The sequence below is a fragment of the Carettochelys insculpta genome, chromosome 4 (genome assembly GCF_033958435.1).
Source record: "Carettochelys insculpta isolate YL-2023 chromosome 4, ASM3395843v1, whole genome shotgun sequence".
In the NCBI taxonomy this organism is placed as follows: domain Eukaryota; kingdom Metazoa; phylum Chordata; order Testudines; family Carettochelyidae; genus Carettochelys; species Carettochelys insculpta.
Genome location: NC_134140.1, coordinates 138,674,372 through 138,690,423, shown reverse-complemented (window position 1 = coordinate 138,690,423; position 16,052 = coordinate 138,674,372). Strand labels below are relative to the sequence as shown.

General features: G+C 49.9%; 1 protein-coding gene across 1 annotated transcript in view; it reads left to right on the top strand.

Moving 5' to 3' along the window:
• TNKS (tankyrase) overlaps positions 1–16,052 on the top strand; it is a 315,995-nt gene that overhangs the window by 257,501 nt on the left and 42,442 nt on the right. The window contains exons 19-20 of the mRNA XM_074993939.1: positions 2,437–2,674; positions 3,258–3,340. Coding sequence (XP_074850040.1) covers positions 2,437–2,674; positions 3,258–3,340 — 321 coding nt within the window. The remainder of the gene's footprint in view (positions 1–2,436; positions 2,675–3,257; positions 3,341–16,052) is intronic.

Sequence of the window (16,052 nt, the reverse complement as noted above, 5' to 3'; positions counted from 1 at the left end):
TCCAGTAGCACTTTAAAGACTAACAAAATGATTTATTAGGTGATGAGCTTTTGTGGGACACACCTACTTCTTCAGATCATAGCCATACCAGAACAGACTCAATATATAAAACACAGAAGTCCAAAAATTGTTATCAAGGCTGGCAAATCAGAAGAGGAGAGGGGCGGCGGGAGGGGGATGTGGGGTGAGGAAGTCAAGAGTTGGTTAAAGTATTTAATAGAGTGCTTGTAATGGGCCAGGTAATTGCTGTCCCAGTTCAAACCGTGTGTTAATGAGTCAAATTTGAATATAAATGAGAGTTCTGAGCACTCTCTCTGTAAACGATCGTTAAAGTTCCTTTTCAGTAAAACACAGACTTTCGGGTCATTAACAGAATGGCCCACTCCATTAAAGTGCTGGCTGACAGGTTTGTGAGTTAGGAATTTTTTGATGTCTGTCTTGTATCTGTTCATTCTTTGTTGAAGAGTATTTACAGTCTGTCCTATATACATGATATGCGGGCATTGTTGGTGCATGATGGCATATATGATGTTAGCTGAGGAACAGGAAAATTTGCCTGTGAGTCTGTGAATACCATGGTTAGGTCCAGTGATGGTATCTCCAGAATAGATACCATAAGCTTAAATAGGTTTAAAGTAACTTTTAAATTCAGTTTCATTCTCAGCTTTTTAATTTTACCTATTTTTCTGTGGACTAAGGTTCTGTCTGCCCTACAGCCTATGTTGACATAATCAGAGAGGTAGCTGTGTTAGTCTGTATCTTCGAGAACCACAACAAGTCCTTGGGTCCTGTGGCACCTTGTAGACTAACAGAAAAGTTTTGAGCATGAGCTTTCATGAGCACAGACTCACTTCATCAGATGCTGGTCTTGGAAATCTGCAGGGCCAGGTATAAATAAGCCAGAGCCAGGGTGGGGATAACAAGGTTAGCTCAGTCAGCAAGGGTGAGGCTTACTACCAGCAGTTGATCTGGAGGTGTGAACACCAAGGGAGGGAAAGCTGCTTTTGTATTTAGCCAGCCGTTCACAGTCTTTGTTTAAGCCTGAGCTGAGGGCGTCGAATTTGCAGATGAATTGTAGCTCAGAAATTTCCCTTTGGAGTCTGGTCCTGAAATTTCTTTGCTGTAGGATAGCTACTTTTAAGTCTGTTCCTGTTACTCTGTAAGGTGCCACAGGACCCTTCGTTGCTGTTACAGATCCAGACTAACACAGCTACCCCTCGGATACTTGACAGCAAGTCCTTGTCAGCTCTGGCCCTCCCTTTTACTGGGACAAGGTCTGTTCAGTCAGGGTGGAAATGGCCCGTTATCTCTTGATGTATACTACCGATAATGGGCCATTTCCACCCTGACTGAATAGACCTTGTCAGCTCTGGTCCTCCCTTTTACTGGGACCCCACTCTTTAAGTACTCCTCTGAACTCCTTCCCCCACCCCCATGCGCGCGTGCGCACACACACACACTCATGCGTCTGATGAAGCAGGTCTTTACCCACAAAAGCTTATGCTCCAAAATATCTATCAAAACAAAAAAAGCAGTCCAGTAGCACTTTAATGACTAACAAAATAATTTATTAGGTGCTGAGCTTTCGTCAGACAGGCCCACTTCTTCAGACCATAGCCATGCCAGAACAGACTCAATATTTAAGTCACCACGAACCAAAAATAGTTATCAAGGTTGACAGATCAGAAAATTTGTAATCAAAATATCTTAGTCTATAAGGTGCCACAGGACTTCTTGTTGTTCTCTATGTTGACATAAGTTACAGTGCTCAGGATTGTGAAAAACACTCTCCACCCCAAGCAATATGAATTATACCAACAAGCACCAGTGTGGGCAGCACTATGTCAGCAGGATATACTTGCCTGCCTACATGGCCCCTGGTACTTGTGGTGGCTGGCATAGTTAAGCTGTTGGGAGAGCTCTCTCCTGTCAGTTCAGAGCAGCTACATGGGAGAGCTTACAGTGGTGCAACTGTACTGTTTCAAGCTCTCTGATGGAAACACAGCCCAAGTGTGTGTTTAGAAATGTTCTAAAAAAGGTGCTCCAGATTCAAGAGGGAGTTACATGGTGGTACTATCTGATTTGCTGTGCAGTACTGATGAGATTAATATAAGGGTCCTTTCTGGCCTTAAAATATACAAAATCACCCTGCCATGAGGAAACAATTAAATAGACTCTCCAATGCATAGTAGAAAATAGACCAGGTCCTAAAATGTTCTGTTAAGTGTGTGCAATTTTTGCATTTTTCTTATGTTTTCTTATAAATGAATTACCTATTACAGGATTAAGTTTGTTATTGGATTGTTGGGGTTTTTATTTAAATGGGAGCTGGGAATAAGGTTATCCGCTGAATATATTTTTCCTTCCTTATTAAATGCACAGATGGTGATTTCAATGAAAATAAAACCATCTCTGAATGTGCTTTCTGTTTTTCAGGCTGATGATATCCGAGCTTTACTGATAGATGCAATGCCTCCAGAAACCTTGCCTACCTGTTTTAAACCTCAAGCAACTGTAGTTAGTGCCTCTTTAATCTCACCAGCATCTACACCTTCCTGTCTCTCTGCTGCCAGTAGCATAGATAACCTTACAGGACCTCTGGCAGAACTAGCAGTGGGAGGAGCATCAAATGCTGGGGATGGAGCAGCAGGAACAGAAAGAAAAGAAGGAGAAGGTAATTTTTCTGCTGGGGATGGTTCCTTTGCAGAAATAAAACAGGAAGGTGCTTAGCATCAAATTCTGCCATACCTGATCCTCTTAAATGTAAATTGCTTCTTTCTCCTGTTTTCTGCCTCAGCTCTGTGGGTGACTGTTCTATCTTTCCATTTGGATTAGCTCAGAATACAAAGGCAAGGTTCGTTGACTCAGTTAACAGATTTCTGCTGTTGTGGCTGGACAGAAAATCTGATGAATGTAATTATGATTGGGGAAACATAAAGGCAGATACGGGAGTAGTTGTTAAAATGTATTCCTTTGATTAATGTTTGAAGTGTATGCTGTCCTTCAGCATTGGAAGTATGGTGTAGTAAAAATGCACCCATTTTCAGCTGTATGTCTCTAAGAGCCATCCTATTTTACTGCAACTCAGATGTTGTGATCTGTTTAAGTGCTTGTTTATTTTAATGTACGTTTAATATTCAGTTTTTACTGAGCTATTGTACATGCTGAGGTAGGTTATTTGGCTGAGGACAACACAGCTGTGGTTTGAAACTGAGGACAAGCTGACATCATCCATCAATCTGTTCCTTTCATTATAGTCACTGGTCTTGACATGAATATCAGCCAGTTCCTGAAAAGTCTTGGCCTTGAACACCTTCGGGATATCTTTGAAACAGAACAGGTAAGGAATGAGCCTCATGTATGACACACTTATAGATTCCTTTGTAGCGAATGCAATAAATATGCAAGCAAGTCTTGATTGCATTTGTTATTTCTTACTGTTTTTTAAAAAAGTAGTGTAATATCTGTGAAAAAGAGAAGTAATAAAGAAAGCTACAAATGAGTCATCTAGGATATTACAGTGAGGTTTTGTTCAGAAAAGGACTGAATAAATGGGATCACAGTTATGAAAATCTTGTATCAAGTTTGTTCAGTTTACAAGTAAAATATTTTTTCTGCTAGCTCTGCAAATTCATCCGAGGATTGGAGTCACGAATAGGTCCTTTGGTTTTGAGCATTGTCACAAATAAAGGTTTTACAGGCCAAATTAGACCCTGAACTGCACGTGTTTTACCATTCATAAACTCATTAAAGGTTTTTTTTTGCCAGGAAGAAGATGAAAAATTGTTCTCCTTAACCTCTGAGGCTTGGACACAAAATAATGGTTTTAAGTTGCATCAAGGAAGGTTTAGATTGTAGTAGTAGTAGCATCCTTCAGTCTACGTAGACTATGGAACACGCTCTTCGTACTTCCGTTTGGCACCCTCATTTGCAGCATCGGCTGTGATTCTGAAAACCCACACGAGAGTGACAGTCCTTGCTGCATCTGTTGCATATGTAATGGGTGCCTGGCAGGTCCTTGCTGTGCTTTGTGTGGGCTCACTTCTCCTTCGCTAGCTGTCTGATCCTTAACTCACCCTTCTGAAGGCCCTTGTATAGTTCCTGACTCCATCTGCTGTGATCGTCTGCCAGCTCCTCCCAGCTGTCTGGATTGATGTCTACTTCCCTGAGGTCTCTCTTGCAAACATCTTTGTAGCGCAGCCGGGGGCATCCGGGAGGTCTTTTGCCAGAGGCTAGCTCGCCATACAGGATGTCTCTTGGGATCCTTCCATCATTCATCCTGTGGACATGGCCAAGCCAGTGGAGCTGCTGCTGCCTGAGGAGGGTGTGCATAGTTGGGATTCCAGCTTGCTCAAGGACAGTAGTGTTGGACACTCTGTCCTTCCACAATATTCAAAGGATGCGCCTGAGGCTGCACAAGTGGAAGACGTTCAGCCTCTTTTCCTGGCGGGCGTATAGGGTCCAAGTCTCGCTGCCGTAAAGGAGGGTGCTGAGGATGCAGGCTCTGTAGACTTGCATTTTGGTGTGAGTGTACAGCTTGTTGTTATTCCACACTCTCTCGCTGAGTCTGGACAGAGTTGTGGCTGCTTTACCGATCCTCCTGTTTAGCTCAGTCTCCAAGGACAGGGTGTCAGTGATGGTGGACCCGAGGTAAACGAACTCGTGGACGACCTCTAACGTATAGTTGTCAATGCTGATTGATGGAGAATCAGCAGCGTCCTGAGCAAGTAGATTTGTCTTCTTTAGGCTGATGGAGAGCCCAAACTCCTTGCGTGCTTTGGAGAACCGAGCCAGCAGCTTCTGAAGCTGGTCTTCTGTGTGTGACACGACAGCAGCGTCATCTGCAAACAGCATCTCTCTGATGACGACTTCCCGCACCTTAGATTTAGCTTTCAGCCTTGCAAGATTAAACAGTTTCCCATCAGATCTTGCGTGTAAAAGGATGCCCTCTGTTGAAGATCCAAAGGCGTGTTTAAGGAGGAGTACGAAGAAGATCCCGAACAATGTCGGAGCAAGGACGCATCCTTGTTTGACGCCGCTCCTGATGCTGAAAGCATCCAGTAGTGTGCCATCGTGTTGGATGGTTCCTCTCATGTCTTCGTGGAAAGACTGGATCATCTTGAGTAACCGTGGCGGACATCCTATCTTGTGGGGCAGTTTGAACAGTCCATCCCTGCTGAACAAGTCGAAGGCCTTGGTTAGGTCGATGAAGGCACTATAGAGTGGCTTTCTCTGCTCCCTGCATTTCTCCTGCAGCTGCCTCAGAGAGAAGACCATGTTGACGGTAGATCTCTCTGCGCGGAATCCGCACTGTGATTCAGGATACACCCTCTCAGCAATCTTCTGGAGTCTGCCGAGGATGACGTGAGCCAACAGTTTACCAGTGATGCTTAGGAGGGAGATTCCACGGTAATTGTTGCAGTCGCTTCTGTCTCCTTTGTTCTTATACAAGGTTATGATGTTAGCGTCACTCATGTCCTGTGGAACCTCTCCCTCTCTCCAGCATAGGCACAGTAGCTCGTGTCGGGGTTCCAGGAGAGTGTCTGTGGCACACTTGATTACCTCTGGTGGTATACCATCCTGGCCCGGGGCCTTTCCTACTGCGATGTTGTCGATGGCTTTCTTCAGTTCATCCACAGTTGGTTCCTGGTCCAGTTCGTCCATTACTGGTAGGAGTTCGACGGCATCGAGGGCTGAGTCGACCACAATGTTCTCGCGTGAGTACAGCTCGGAGTAGTGTTCAACCCAGCGCTCCATCTGTTTGGCTTTGCCAGTGATGACTTCACCAGATTTGGATTTCAAAGGTGCCATCTTGTTCTGGGTGGGTCCTAATGCCTTCTTGATGCTCTCATACATTCTCTTGAGGTTACCAAAGTCAGCACTGGTCTGGATGCTGCTGCATAGCTTGAGCCAGTAGTTGTTGGCACAGCACCTGGCCATCTGCTCTACTGTTTTTCTGGCTGCTCTGAGCGCTTGCAGGGTATTCTGGCTCGGCAAACATTTGTACTCCAGGAGTGCAGCGCACTATTTTTCAATGGCTGGAATCATCTGATTGGAGTTAGCTTCGAACCAGTCATTTGTGTTTCTAGCTCTTCTTCCAAACACCGACAAGGCCGTGTTGTACATTGTATCCCTCAGCTGCTGCCATCTGGATGTCACATCGGCACCCTCAGGGTTGCTGCGCAGATTCTCCTCGAGGGTCACTCTGAACTTTTCAGCTCTCTCTGAGTTTGCCATCTTTCTGGCGTCGATGCGGGGCCTTCCACTTGGTTTAGAGTGGTGCAGCTTCTTGGGAATCACCTTGAGTTTGGAGCAAATTAACGAGCGATCTGTATCGCAGTCAGCACTATGATAGCTGCGTGTCAGAAGGACGTTTTTGAGGTTATCACGTCTAGCGATGACCATGTCTAGTTGATGCCAGTGTTCTGAGCGTGGGTGTCTGCATGACACACTGTGCTGTGGCTTGGTTTGGAAAAATGTGTTTGTGATGCATAGATTGTGGTACGTGCAAAGTTCAAGAAGATGCTGACCATTTTCATTCATTTTTCCCACACCGAAGTGGCCTAAGCTGGAAAGCCACGAGTCACGATCGCCTCCAACTCTCACATTGAAGTCACCCAGAATGTACAGTTGTTTGTGAGCAGGTATTTGCGCTATGGCAGCACTAACCACGTCATAAAACTTGTCTTTTACTTCCTGGTGTGGTGTACAGGGTTGGGGCGTAAGCGCTGATCAGGTGGACAGGACCGGCACGAGTTTGAAGTATGACCTGAAGGAGTCTTTCTGATCCACCCATGACTAATTCCACCATTTGTAGAAGGGTGTTTCTGATGGTGAAGCCAACACCATGCTCCCTGGGTTCTTCTCGGGCTTTACCCTGCCAGAAAAAGGTGTAGTCCTTTTCCTTTAGAGATCCCGAATCTGCGAGACATGTCTCTTGCAGAGCAGCAATGTCAACTTGGAGCCTCTTCAGTTCCTCATCGATGACAGCGGTCTTTCGGGTGTCACTGATGTCCTGAAGATCTTCAGTCAGACATGTCAGCATGGTCTGCACATTCCAGCAAGCAAGCTTAAAACTTTGATGGTTTCCTTTTCGTGTTGATTTTCTTATTGGTGTGCCTGGTGCTCAGATTTCAGGTCACTTGTCAGGTTTGGGAACCTTAAGCCTCACGCACCCAGTGAGGCAGGTGAACTGTGGCGGGACAGTACCCTATTGGCTGGGGGCTGCCCAGCTTGAGGCGGGTGGTGACTGTCCAGTGAGATGCAATGATTTCACCCACCGTCAGAGACAAACCCTGGCGCTCGTTCTCTACGCCAATCGAGCAAGAGCGTATAACCGGTATTTGTTACCTCCCGTGTTGGTTCAATGCTGTTCTTCCTCGAGTGTCCCCGTGGGTGCTCCAGGATGGATGTCGGGCTCGCCCCGGCGCCGCAGGTGGGATCTTTTCAGCAGTTTCTGCCGGACCGCGCATACACTGGCGCGCGCCGCTCCCTTGCGCGCTCCCGGCCGCGTGCGCGATCCGGTCCCCGCCAATTCCTCTTTAACCGCCATCGGCTGCAGACGGAATTCGCTCAGGCTACGGCCAGAGTTAGCATATTCAATGTTTTTAAAGTGTTTAGAGCTTCTTTTTCAGTCTTTAGCTTAAGTTAGCTTGTTATTGTTTTCAAAAAAAAAAAAAAAAAAAAGAGAGAGTAAAAAGTAAAGTTTTACAGCCTTAGTAGCAAGCGGAGCAGCGGAGGCCCGGGGACGTAAGGCCATTAGGCCTCCTGCCGCAGCAGGCTGAGTCCGAGAGGGGAACAGGCACAGAGAAGGTGCTAAGTACCCTATTAACAACTCAGACTCACCACAATGTCCTCTTCAGGATTGAAAAAGTGAGAGTCATGCCGCAAAGCGATGCCGGCCTCCGATGAGCACAGAAATGCTCCTTCTGTGCAAAGCTCACAGCCAGAGCAAGGAAGGACAGGGAGATGCGGCTGAAAATGCTGCTCTTTGACAAGGCCCTCCAGCCAGACGCACCGGAGCGGCCTCAGCAGGAGAGACCCGCAGGGGCCCATAAAAGGAAAGCTGCTTCCCTAACCCCATCAGCGCAAAAACGGAGGAAGCTTCCACCAACCCGATCCCTGCCGGCAGCCACAGCGAGTGGGATGGGTAGAGCGCATAGCCCCCAGCCGCAGTCACAGCTGAGCGGCGGCAGCGCAGAGACACACGTGGCAGAGGCTGAGCCTCCGATAATCAAACAGCTGCCCCACACCGAGGGCAAGGCGGCAGCCAGGCAAGCGCCGGAACCGGCGGCACCGCAGCTAGCGGCACCGACCCCCGGAGAACCGGTGGTGCAGAGCTTGCAGGCACGCGGCCTGCAAGCACCGGGGGAGACCACCCACGCGGCACCGCAGCGGAGCGTGCCGAGCGCGGCGCAGACAGCGGGGCCGAGATCCCCGACGTGGAAAGGGGCGGAGCCAGCCCCACAGGGGAGGGGAAAGGCAGCACAGAAAACCCGGCACCGCAGCCCTTCTCCAGACAGGGCTGCAGGGCTACTCGCTCTAAGCCCTCCACTTATGCTGCGGACTCCAACGAAGCAGCAGGGGTCACCTCCAGTATACCCTGAGCCCCCATCCCCGTTCCTACAGCCAGCATCACCATGGCTCGGACCACCATCGCCCTTCCTGGGCTTTGAACTCCTGGAGTACTGCCACAAATCAGTCTCTCCATTATCTCAATCACCCAGACGATCTCGCTCCCCCAGACGCAGGGGGTGTGCGACTCTAGAGTGGTTCAGGTCTCCATCTCCGGAACAGTGCCCGTGTTGCCATGGTCGCCCCTATCACACGGGGCATAGACACCATAGTCATACTCCCAGGGACAGATCCCCCCAGACGGTTCAATATCCCCGAGGGCAATCGCGGACGGGGACGGAAACGCAGATATCTCAGGGGGAGTTGATTCTGGAACCCCGAGATTTTCCCTCGCAAGTATCTAGCGAGAGGATGTATCACCGTCAACAGGACCCAGAGGGGTCCAGAGAGGTTTACCCTAGCGGTTCCTCGCTATCTTCCCCTGACGAGGCCACGGCCCCAGGGGACGTCCATCCTCTGGACGATCTCAAACAGTTCCAAGAGCTGTTTAAAAGGGTGGCCCTCACGCAAGGCATCCAAACAGCAGAGGTGCAGGAGAAACACCATAAGCTCCTTAAAAACCTGAGACCTCTGGCCTCTTCCAAAATAGCTATTCCGCTGATGAAGCAATCATGGAGTCCGCCACCACAATATGGCAGACCCCTGTGTCCCCTCCGCCTATAAACAAGAGAGCGGATAAGAAGTGCTTCGTCCCGACGAAGGGCATGGAGTTCCTGTTCAGCCACCTGCAACCAAATTCTCTGGTGGTGGAATCGTCTCAACAGAGGTCGAAAACTTATCAGTACAAGACGGGGAACGGACAAGATGCCAAGAAACTAGAGTTGTTCAGCAGAAAGGTCTACTCCTCCTCTACCCTACTGTTGAGAATGTCGAATTACGCAGTGCATCTAGCGAACCATAATTTCGACAACTACTCCAGGCTGACTTCCCTCATGGACTTGCTTCCAGAGGACACGAAGCCGGTGCTCAAGGCCATCGTGCAGGAAGGCTACGCAGCCTCAAGGACAGGAGTTCAGATCACCCTAGATGTAGCGGATACGGCAGCACACTCAACAGCTACGGCAGTGGTCATGCGCAGGGAGTCCTGGCTCCAGACATCGGGTATCCCGAGGGATCTGCAGGCGAAGATCGTTGATCTCCCCTTTGACACGCAGAAGCTGTTTGCAGTATCAACCACAGCGTCCCCAGTACCACAGGGGCTACAAGCAAGGGCGACATCAACAGCACCAACAGTACAGAACTCCCAGGCGACGTTCTCAACAGAGCCGTGCGTCCTCGGGGCAGGGCCAAAGGCCACAAGTTTGACACACAGATCGAAGGCTGCACTATCACTACCATCATGCAATGTCATCCAAAGCTACTATTCCACCATCGCCTCCGACCGTTCTACGACCAGTGGCAAAAGATCACCACAGACAAATGGGTACTGGAGATCATAGCCACGGGTTACGTGATTCCGTTCCAGTCGCTCCCACCGCCACGACCTCCACCCAGACCCCACCTAAAGGACACCTCCCACGAAGCGAGACTCAAGCGGGAGGTAGACCATCTTATGCTTATAGGGGCAGTGGAAAGAGTGCCGGAGCAACTCCGAGGGAAAGGGTTCTACTCAAGATACTTCCTCACAGAGAAAAAGACAGGAGGCTGGAGGCCCATCCTAGATCTTCGAGGCCTCAACCGGTACTTGCGCAAGCAATGCTTTCGGATGATCACAGTCACCTGTATACTTACGGCACTGGACGATGGAGATTGGTTCGCAGCCCTCGATTTACAAGACGCGTATTTCCACACAACTATTCATCTGGCTCACAGGCGTTTTCTCCGGTTTATGGTAGGCAAAGAACATTTTCAGTACAAGGTTCTGCTGTTCGGCCTCTCCTCGGCCCCCAGAGTCTTCACCAAGACCTTGGCAGTGGTGTCAGCCGACCTGCTCAGACAGGGGGTGTTTATATTCCCATATCTGGGGGAAAAAAAAAAAAAAAAAGACTGCCTACTGAAAGGGGCCTCGAAGGAGGAGGTACTTCGCATGATACGCGTCACAGCAGACATGTTCTCTTCGCTGGGCCTGGTCATCAATCTGGCAAATCAAAGATAGACCCCGCACAGGACATAGAGTTCATAGGGACACGTATAAATTCCATCACAGCAAGGGTTTATCTACCAGATGCCCGCTTTTGCGCCATTGGTTCCCTCGTGCAAGTCATCACCTTCAGCCCTACAGTGCTGGTTCTGACATGCTTACAGCTGCTGGGCCACATGGCAGCAGCAATGTTTGTGGTACAGAACGCCAGATTGCATATATGCAGCACTGGCTGGCGAGCGTCTACAAACCGGCAGCACACTCCGTCCACAGGGTGGTGTCGCCCACGACAGAGGTGTGCAGATCCCTGCAATGGTGGGTGAACCCCAAGAACATGCTAACAGGGGTACCCTTTCACCAACCACAAATATCTGTTTTTTCTCACTACCGATGCCTCCCACATAGGGTGGGGAGCACACATGGGCGAAAAGGTGACGCAAGGACTGTGGTCCTCCACAGAACAGTCACTGCACATAAATTTACTGGAGCTCAGAGCAGTGTTCAACACCTGCAAACACTTTCGAGACCATATACAAGGCAAGTAGTCGGGTTCAGTACAGACAATACCTCCACCATGTTTTATATAAATCGGCAAGGAGGAGCTCGGTCCCGTGCCTTATGTGCGGAAGCAGTCCGATTGTGGAACTGGTGCATCGCCAACAATATAACCTTGAAAGCCTCGTATTTACCAGGCGCTCACAATGCGAAGGCAGACCAGCTGAGCAGGCACTTCACACTCACACACGAGTGGCAGATCCGTTCCGATCTGCTACGACCGATTTTTCATGCAGGGGGATTTCCCCAGATAGACCTGTTTGCCACTCAGCACAACAAGAAGTGCCCACAATACTGCTCCAGGGCAGGATTGGGACGGGGGTCCCTGGGGGACGCATTCGCGATCTCGTGGAGGGGCCCCCTGCTCTACGCCTTTACTCCCACAGTGCTTTTCCACAAAGTCTTGCAGAAACCCAGGAGAGAGAGAGCCTGAATGATCCTAGTAGTCCCAAGGTGGGATCGACAGCAACGGTTCCACTTACTCCTGCGCATGTCGGACTGTCCACCGATGCCCCTCCCGGTGGCGCCGGATCTGCTCACGCAAGCACAGGGGTCCATAGTGCATTCACACCCCCGAGGCCTGCGACTGCAAGCATGGTTAATCCATGGCTCAGCTCCCTAGAGAGCACGTGTACGGAGAGAGTGCAACAAGTCCTAGAAAGTAGCAGGAGGACTTCCACCAGGAAGCCCTATAAGCAAAAATGGACTCGATTCACTGCATGGTGTTCTACCAAGCAATTAGCTCCCCTTGCTGCGCCTATACCTGTAATACTAGAGTATTTACCGGACTCCAAGAGAGGCGGACTCTTCCTATCCTCGTTGAAGGTCCACCTTCCCGCTATATCGGCTTCCAGACATGAAGAGGAAGGGCACACGGTGTTTGCCCATCCCATGGTTACCAGGTTCCTCAAAGGGCTGGTAAACCTATACCCCCCTCGGAAACCGCTTCCACCTTCGTGGAGCTTGGACCTGGTGCTTAATGCGCTAACGGGACCACCGTTTGAACACTTAGCCACGGTTTCCCTCCGTCTCCTTACGATAAAGACGACCTTCCTTCTTGCAATCACGTCAGCTCGCAGGGTGAGCGAGCTTGTGGCAGTTACGGCAACGCCACCCTGCACAGTAATTTCCAAGGAGGCGGTAACCTTACAGCTGCATCCAGCCTTTGTTCCCAAAGTTTCTTTAGAGTTTCATATTAACGAACCTATAGTTTTACCCTCATTTATCCAAAGCCTCATAACTCCAACAAAGAGGCGCACCTACCCCTCCTGGACGTGAGGAGGGCACTGGCTTTCTATATAGACAGGACTAAGTCCTTCCGGAAAACAGATAGACTCCTAGTCTCTCTCGCTCCCACATCAAAAGGAGAAGGTCTCTCTTCGCAGAGAATCTCGAAGCACATCGTATCCTGCATAAAAATGTGCTACGAACTTAGAAGGACTCCTTTACTGGCCCCGCCTAGGGCTCACTCCACTAGGGCGGTGGTGGCATTAACAGCCTTTTTCAAGGGCATTGCACTAAAAGACATTTGCAGAGCGGCGACCTGGTCATGCTATAACACCTTTGCCAAGCATTATGCCCTTCACAGGGTATTCCAAGAGGATACCTGTCTCTCGACAGCGGTCCTCTCGGGGACAAGCTGCACATAAACCGATTACCCACCTCCTATCTTGGGTTACTGCTGGGTAGTCACCTATCGTGGAGCACCCACGGGGACATTCGAGGAAGAAAGAGAAGTTACTCACCGTAGTAACGATGGTTCTTCGAGATGTGTCCCCGTGGGTGCTCCACCACCTGCCCATCCTCCCCACTTCGGATCTCTGTTTAGTGTTTTTCAGGAGCATCCGAGGCGGTTGGTCAAGGAACTGGCGGGGACCGGATCTCGCACGCGGCCGGGAGTGCGCAAGGGAGCAGCGCGCGTTGGCGCATGCGCGGTCCGGCAGAAAGTGCTGAAAAGATCCGACCTGCGGCGCCGGGGCGAGCCCGACACCTATCGTGGAGCACCCACGGGGACACATCTCGAAGAATCATCGTTACTACGGTGAGTAACTTCTCTTCAGCGATGCTGGAGTACCTCTCCAGGCGCGAGCTTGGGCAATTACTGGGACCCTGGGCTGCCCAGACACCAGTGTTCCCTTCTCGGCTTTACTGATATAGTCCAAAGGTGAGGATAACCTCTACGTCTGGTACCAGCTCAGCTGCAGGAGTTGTCGGGTCAATGCCAGAAGTTGGCACAGAACCGCCTTAGGATTCCCCTCCGGATTTTCTGCCAGGGTTTACTCCCTTAGCCATGCTCCTTTCCAGGATCACCCACAAGGCAGTGGGGCATGGAGAATGTGGGTACGGTCCCACTACCTCTTGCACCTCCCTGGCACCACATGTCCCCATAGCTCCCTGTGACAACCACCTCACCTCCCCAGGACCCTCCTCCCCAACCCTCTGCCTCTCATCAGCTACCGTCAGCCCCAGATCCTCCCTCCCTGTCCCCTTTTCCCCCCATCCACTCCCATGTCTCCTGACTGCACCACACTGCCTGCTATCAGTTCTCATTGCCCCCAGGTCCCCCTTCCCCTGGCCTCTCCGCACCTGGCCACACGCTGCTGCAGCCCCACATCCTCCAGGAAGGCACCGATCTCGCAGCCCAGCCGCACCCTGGGTCACAGCCAAAGCTACCAACTCTTCATCTGGCTATGGCTGTCCCTGGAGCCCCACAGATCTGGTGCGGCATGTGCATGCAGGGAGCGCAGGACTGGGCCTGGAAGCCATGCAATCTGAGCCAGCACGCTGCAAGCAGCCTCCGTGGGTGCTGCCATCCTCACAGCCATACCAGACGCCCCCATACCACTTGCCCACCACTGACATCCCTCGATCTCGCCCCCCTGCTCCACATGCTGCTGCGGGTCCCTCAGCTCCAGCCAGCAGTTGGGGATGATGCTGCCTCTTACACCTGAAGTAGTAACTAGCTCCCTCTAAGCTCCCCCTGTAAACTCCCCTCTCAAAACTCCCTCCTGTTAGCAACCACCCTGTTCGCATGCTCCCTGGTCGCTTGCCAGCAGGGCTTTAGAGCTCTGGCCTACCTGAGAGCCCCTCCGTCTGACTACCGCTCAGCCAATCGGCATGCAGCCTGAGCACATGGCCAGCCTGAGCACATGGCCTTTCAAACAAACAGACAGACAGCTCAGCACTCCAAACACCAAATAAACAGACAAACCCAAGCCCAGAACCCCCAAACCCAGACACCCACACACTCCAGAGAGCCACTTTCCCAAAGGTGCTGTAGGTTTAGGTTGGACATCAGAAAAGCTTTGCATGAGCGAGGGTCAAGCACTGGAATAAATTGCCCGTGGAGTTTATGAAATCTCCATCATTTGGCAATTTCTAAGACAAAGTTAGGCAGATGGCTGTCAGGGATGGTCTAGATCTTTCCAGACTACGGTACCCCTTTTAGAAATCCTATTTCACTTGCATACCCCGAGTTTCACCTCACTTTAAAACTTCTAGCATACAAAATCAAACAAAAATATAAAAGATGATTAGCATTGCACACTATTGCTGAAAATTTCTTACTTTCTCATTTTTTACTGTATAATTATAAAATAAATCACCACTAACAGGTTGAAAAACGCTGTTATCGTGTATAGGGAAGTGTAAAGTCATTATCTGTATGAAATTTTAGTTTGTACAGACTTCAGCAATACTTTTGAGGGGGCCTGTTGTAAAACAAGGCAGATATCTAGATGAGTTGATTGACTCCATGGAGTACATGCGTACCCCCAGAGGCACGTGTACCCCTAGTTGAGAACAACAAGCCAGAGTTATACTTACTCCTGCCATGAGTGCAAAGGACTGGATTAGATGACCTCTCAAAGTCCCTTCCAGTCCTACAATTCTGTGATGCCTGTTCAAACTTGTTGAATTGCACAGTTATGATTCTGAATGTGATTAGAACATGATGGAGAAAGTAGAAGAGAAGCTACTTTCCCCAGCCCTTGATTATACTAGGCAATTTCAGAAAATAGTTTACTAATGCCAACCGGGCTATGTTCTTATCTGTTTTGGGTATGTGGGGCTGAAGAATAAATAGTAAGAAAAAAGAATGTTACTAAAATCAGCGATAAATCTGGATATGCAAAATGTGTTGTAAGAAGTTACCATGTTTATGGTCAATGTTTCGAAGAGAGTAGCTTTTGAATGTACTTGTGAATTCAGTTTATGAATAGCTTCTTGTACCTCCTTGGTCCAGCACCCTCGAGACCTGAGAAATCCCAGACCAGGGATTTTGCCAAACCAGAGGTCAATGGCCTCCGGGCTCCCCTGCCGGCTGTCAGCCTGACACTGCCTGTGGCTCCCTGGCCCCAGCCACTGGCTTCCAGTTCCAGTATCTGGCTGTGGGCCCAGTGGCTTTCTGGTCCCCACTACTTAGCCCAGCTGTGGGACTGCCAGCTTCCCAGCCCAGGCCATCAGCTTCTTCAACCAGCTGCAAGCAGCCGGTTTCAGACATAAGAACATAAGAAGATAAGAATGGCCATACTGGGTCAGACCAAAGGTCCATCCAGCCCAGCATCCCATCTGCCGATGGTGGCCAATGCCAGGTGCCCCAGAGAAGGAGAACTGAAGACAATGATCAAGTGATTTATCTCCTGCCATCCATCTCCTGCCCTTGTTCTGAAGGCTAGGGCACCATACTTTATCCCTGGCTAATAGCCATTTATGGACCTAACCTGCAAAAATCTATCAAGCTCTTTTTTAAACCCTAATAGAGTCCTGGCCTTCACAGCCTCCT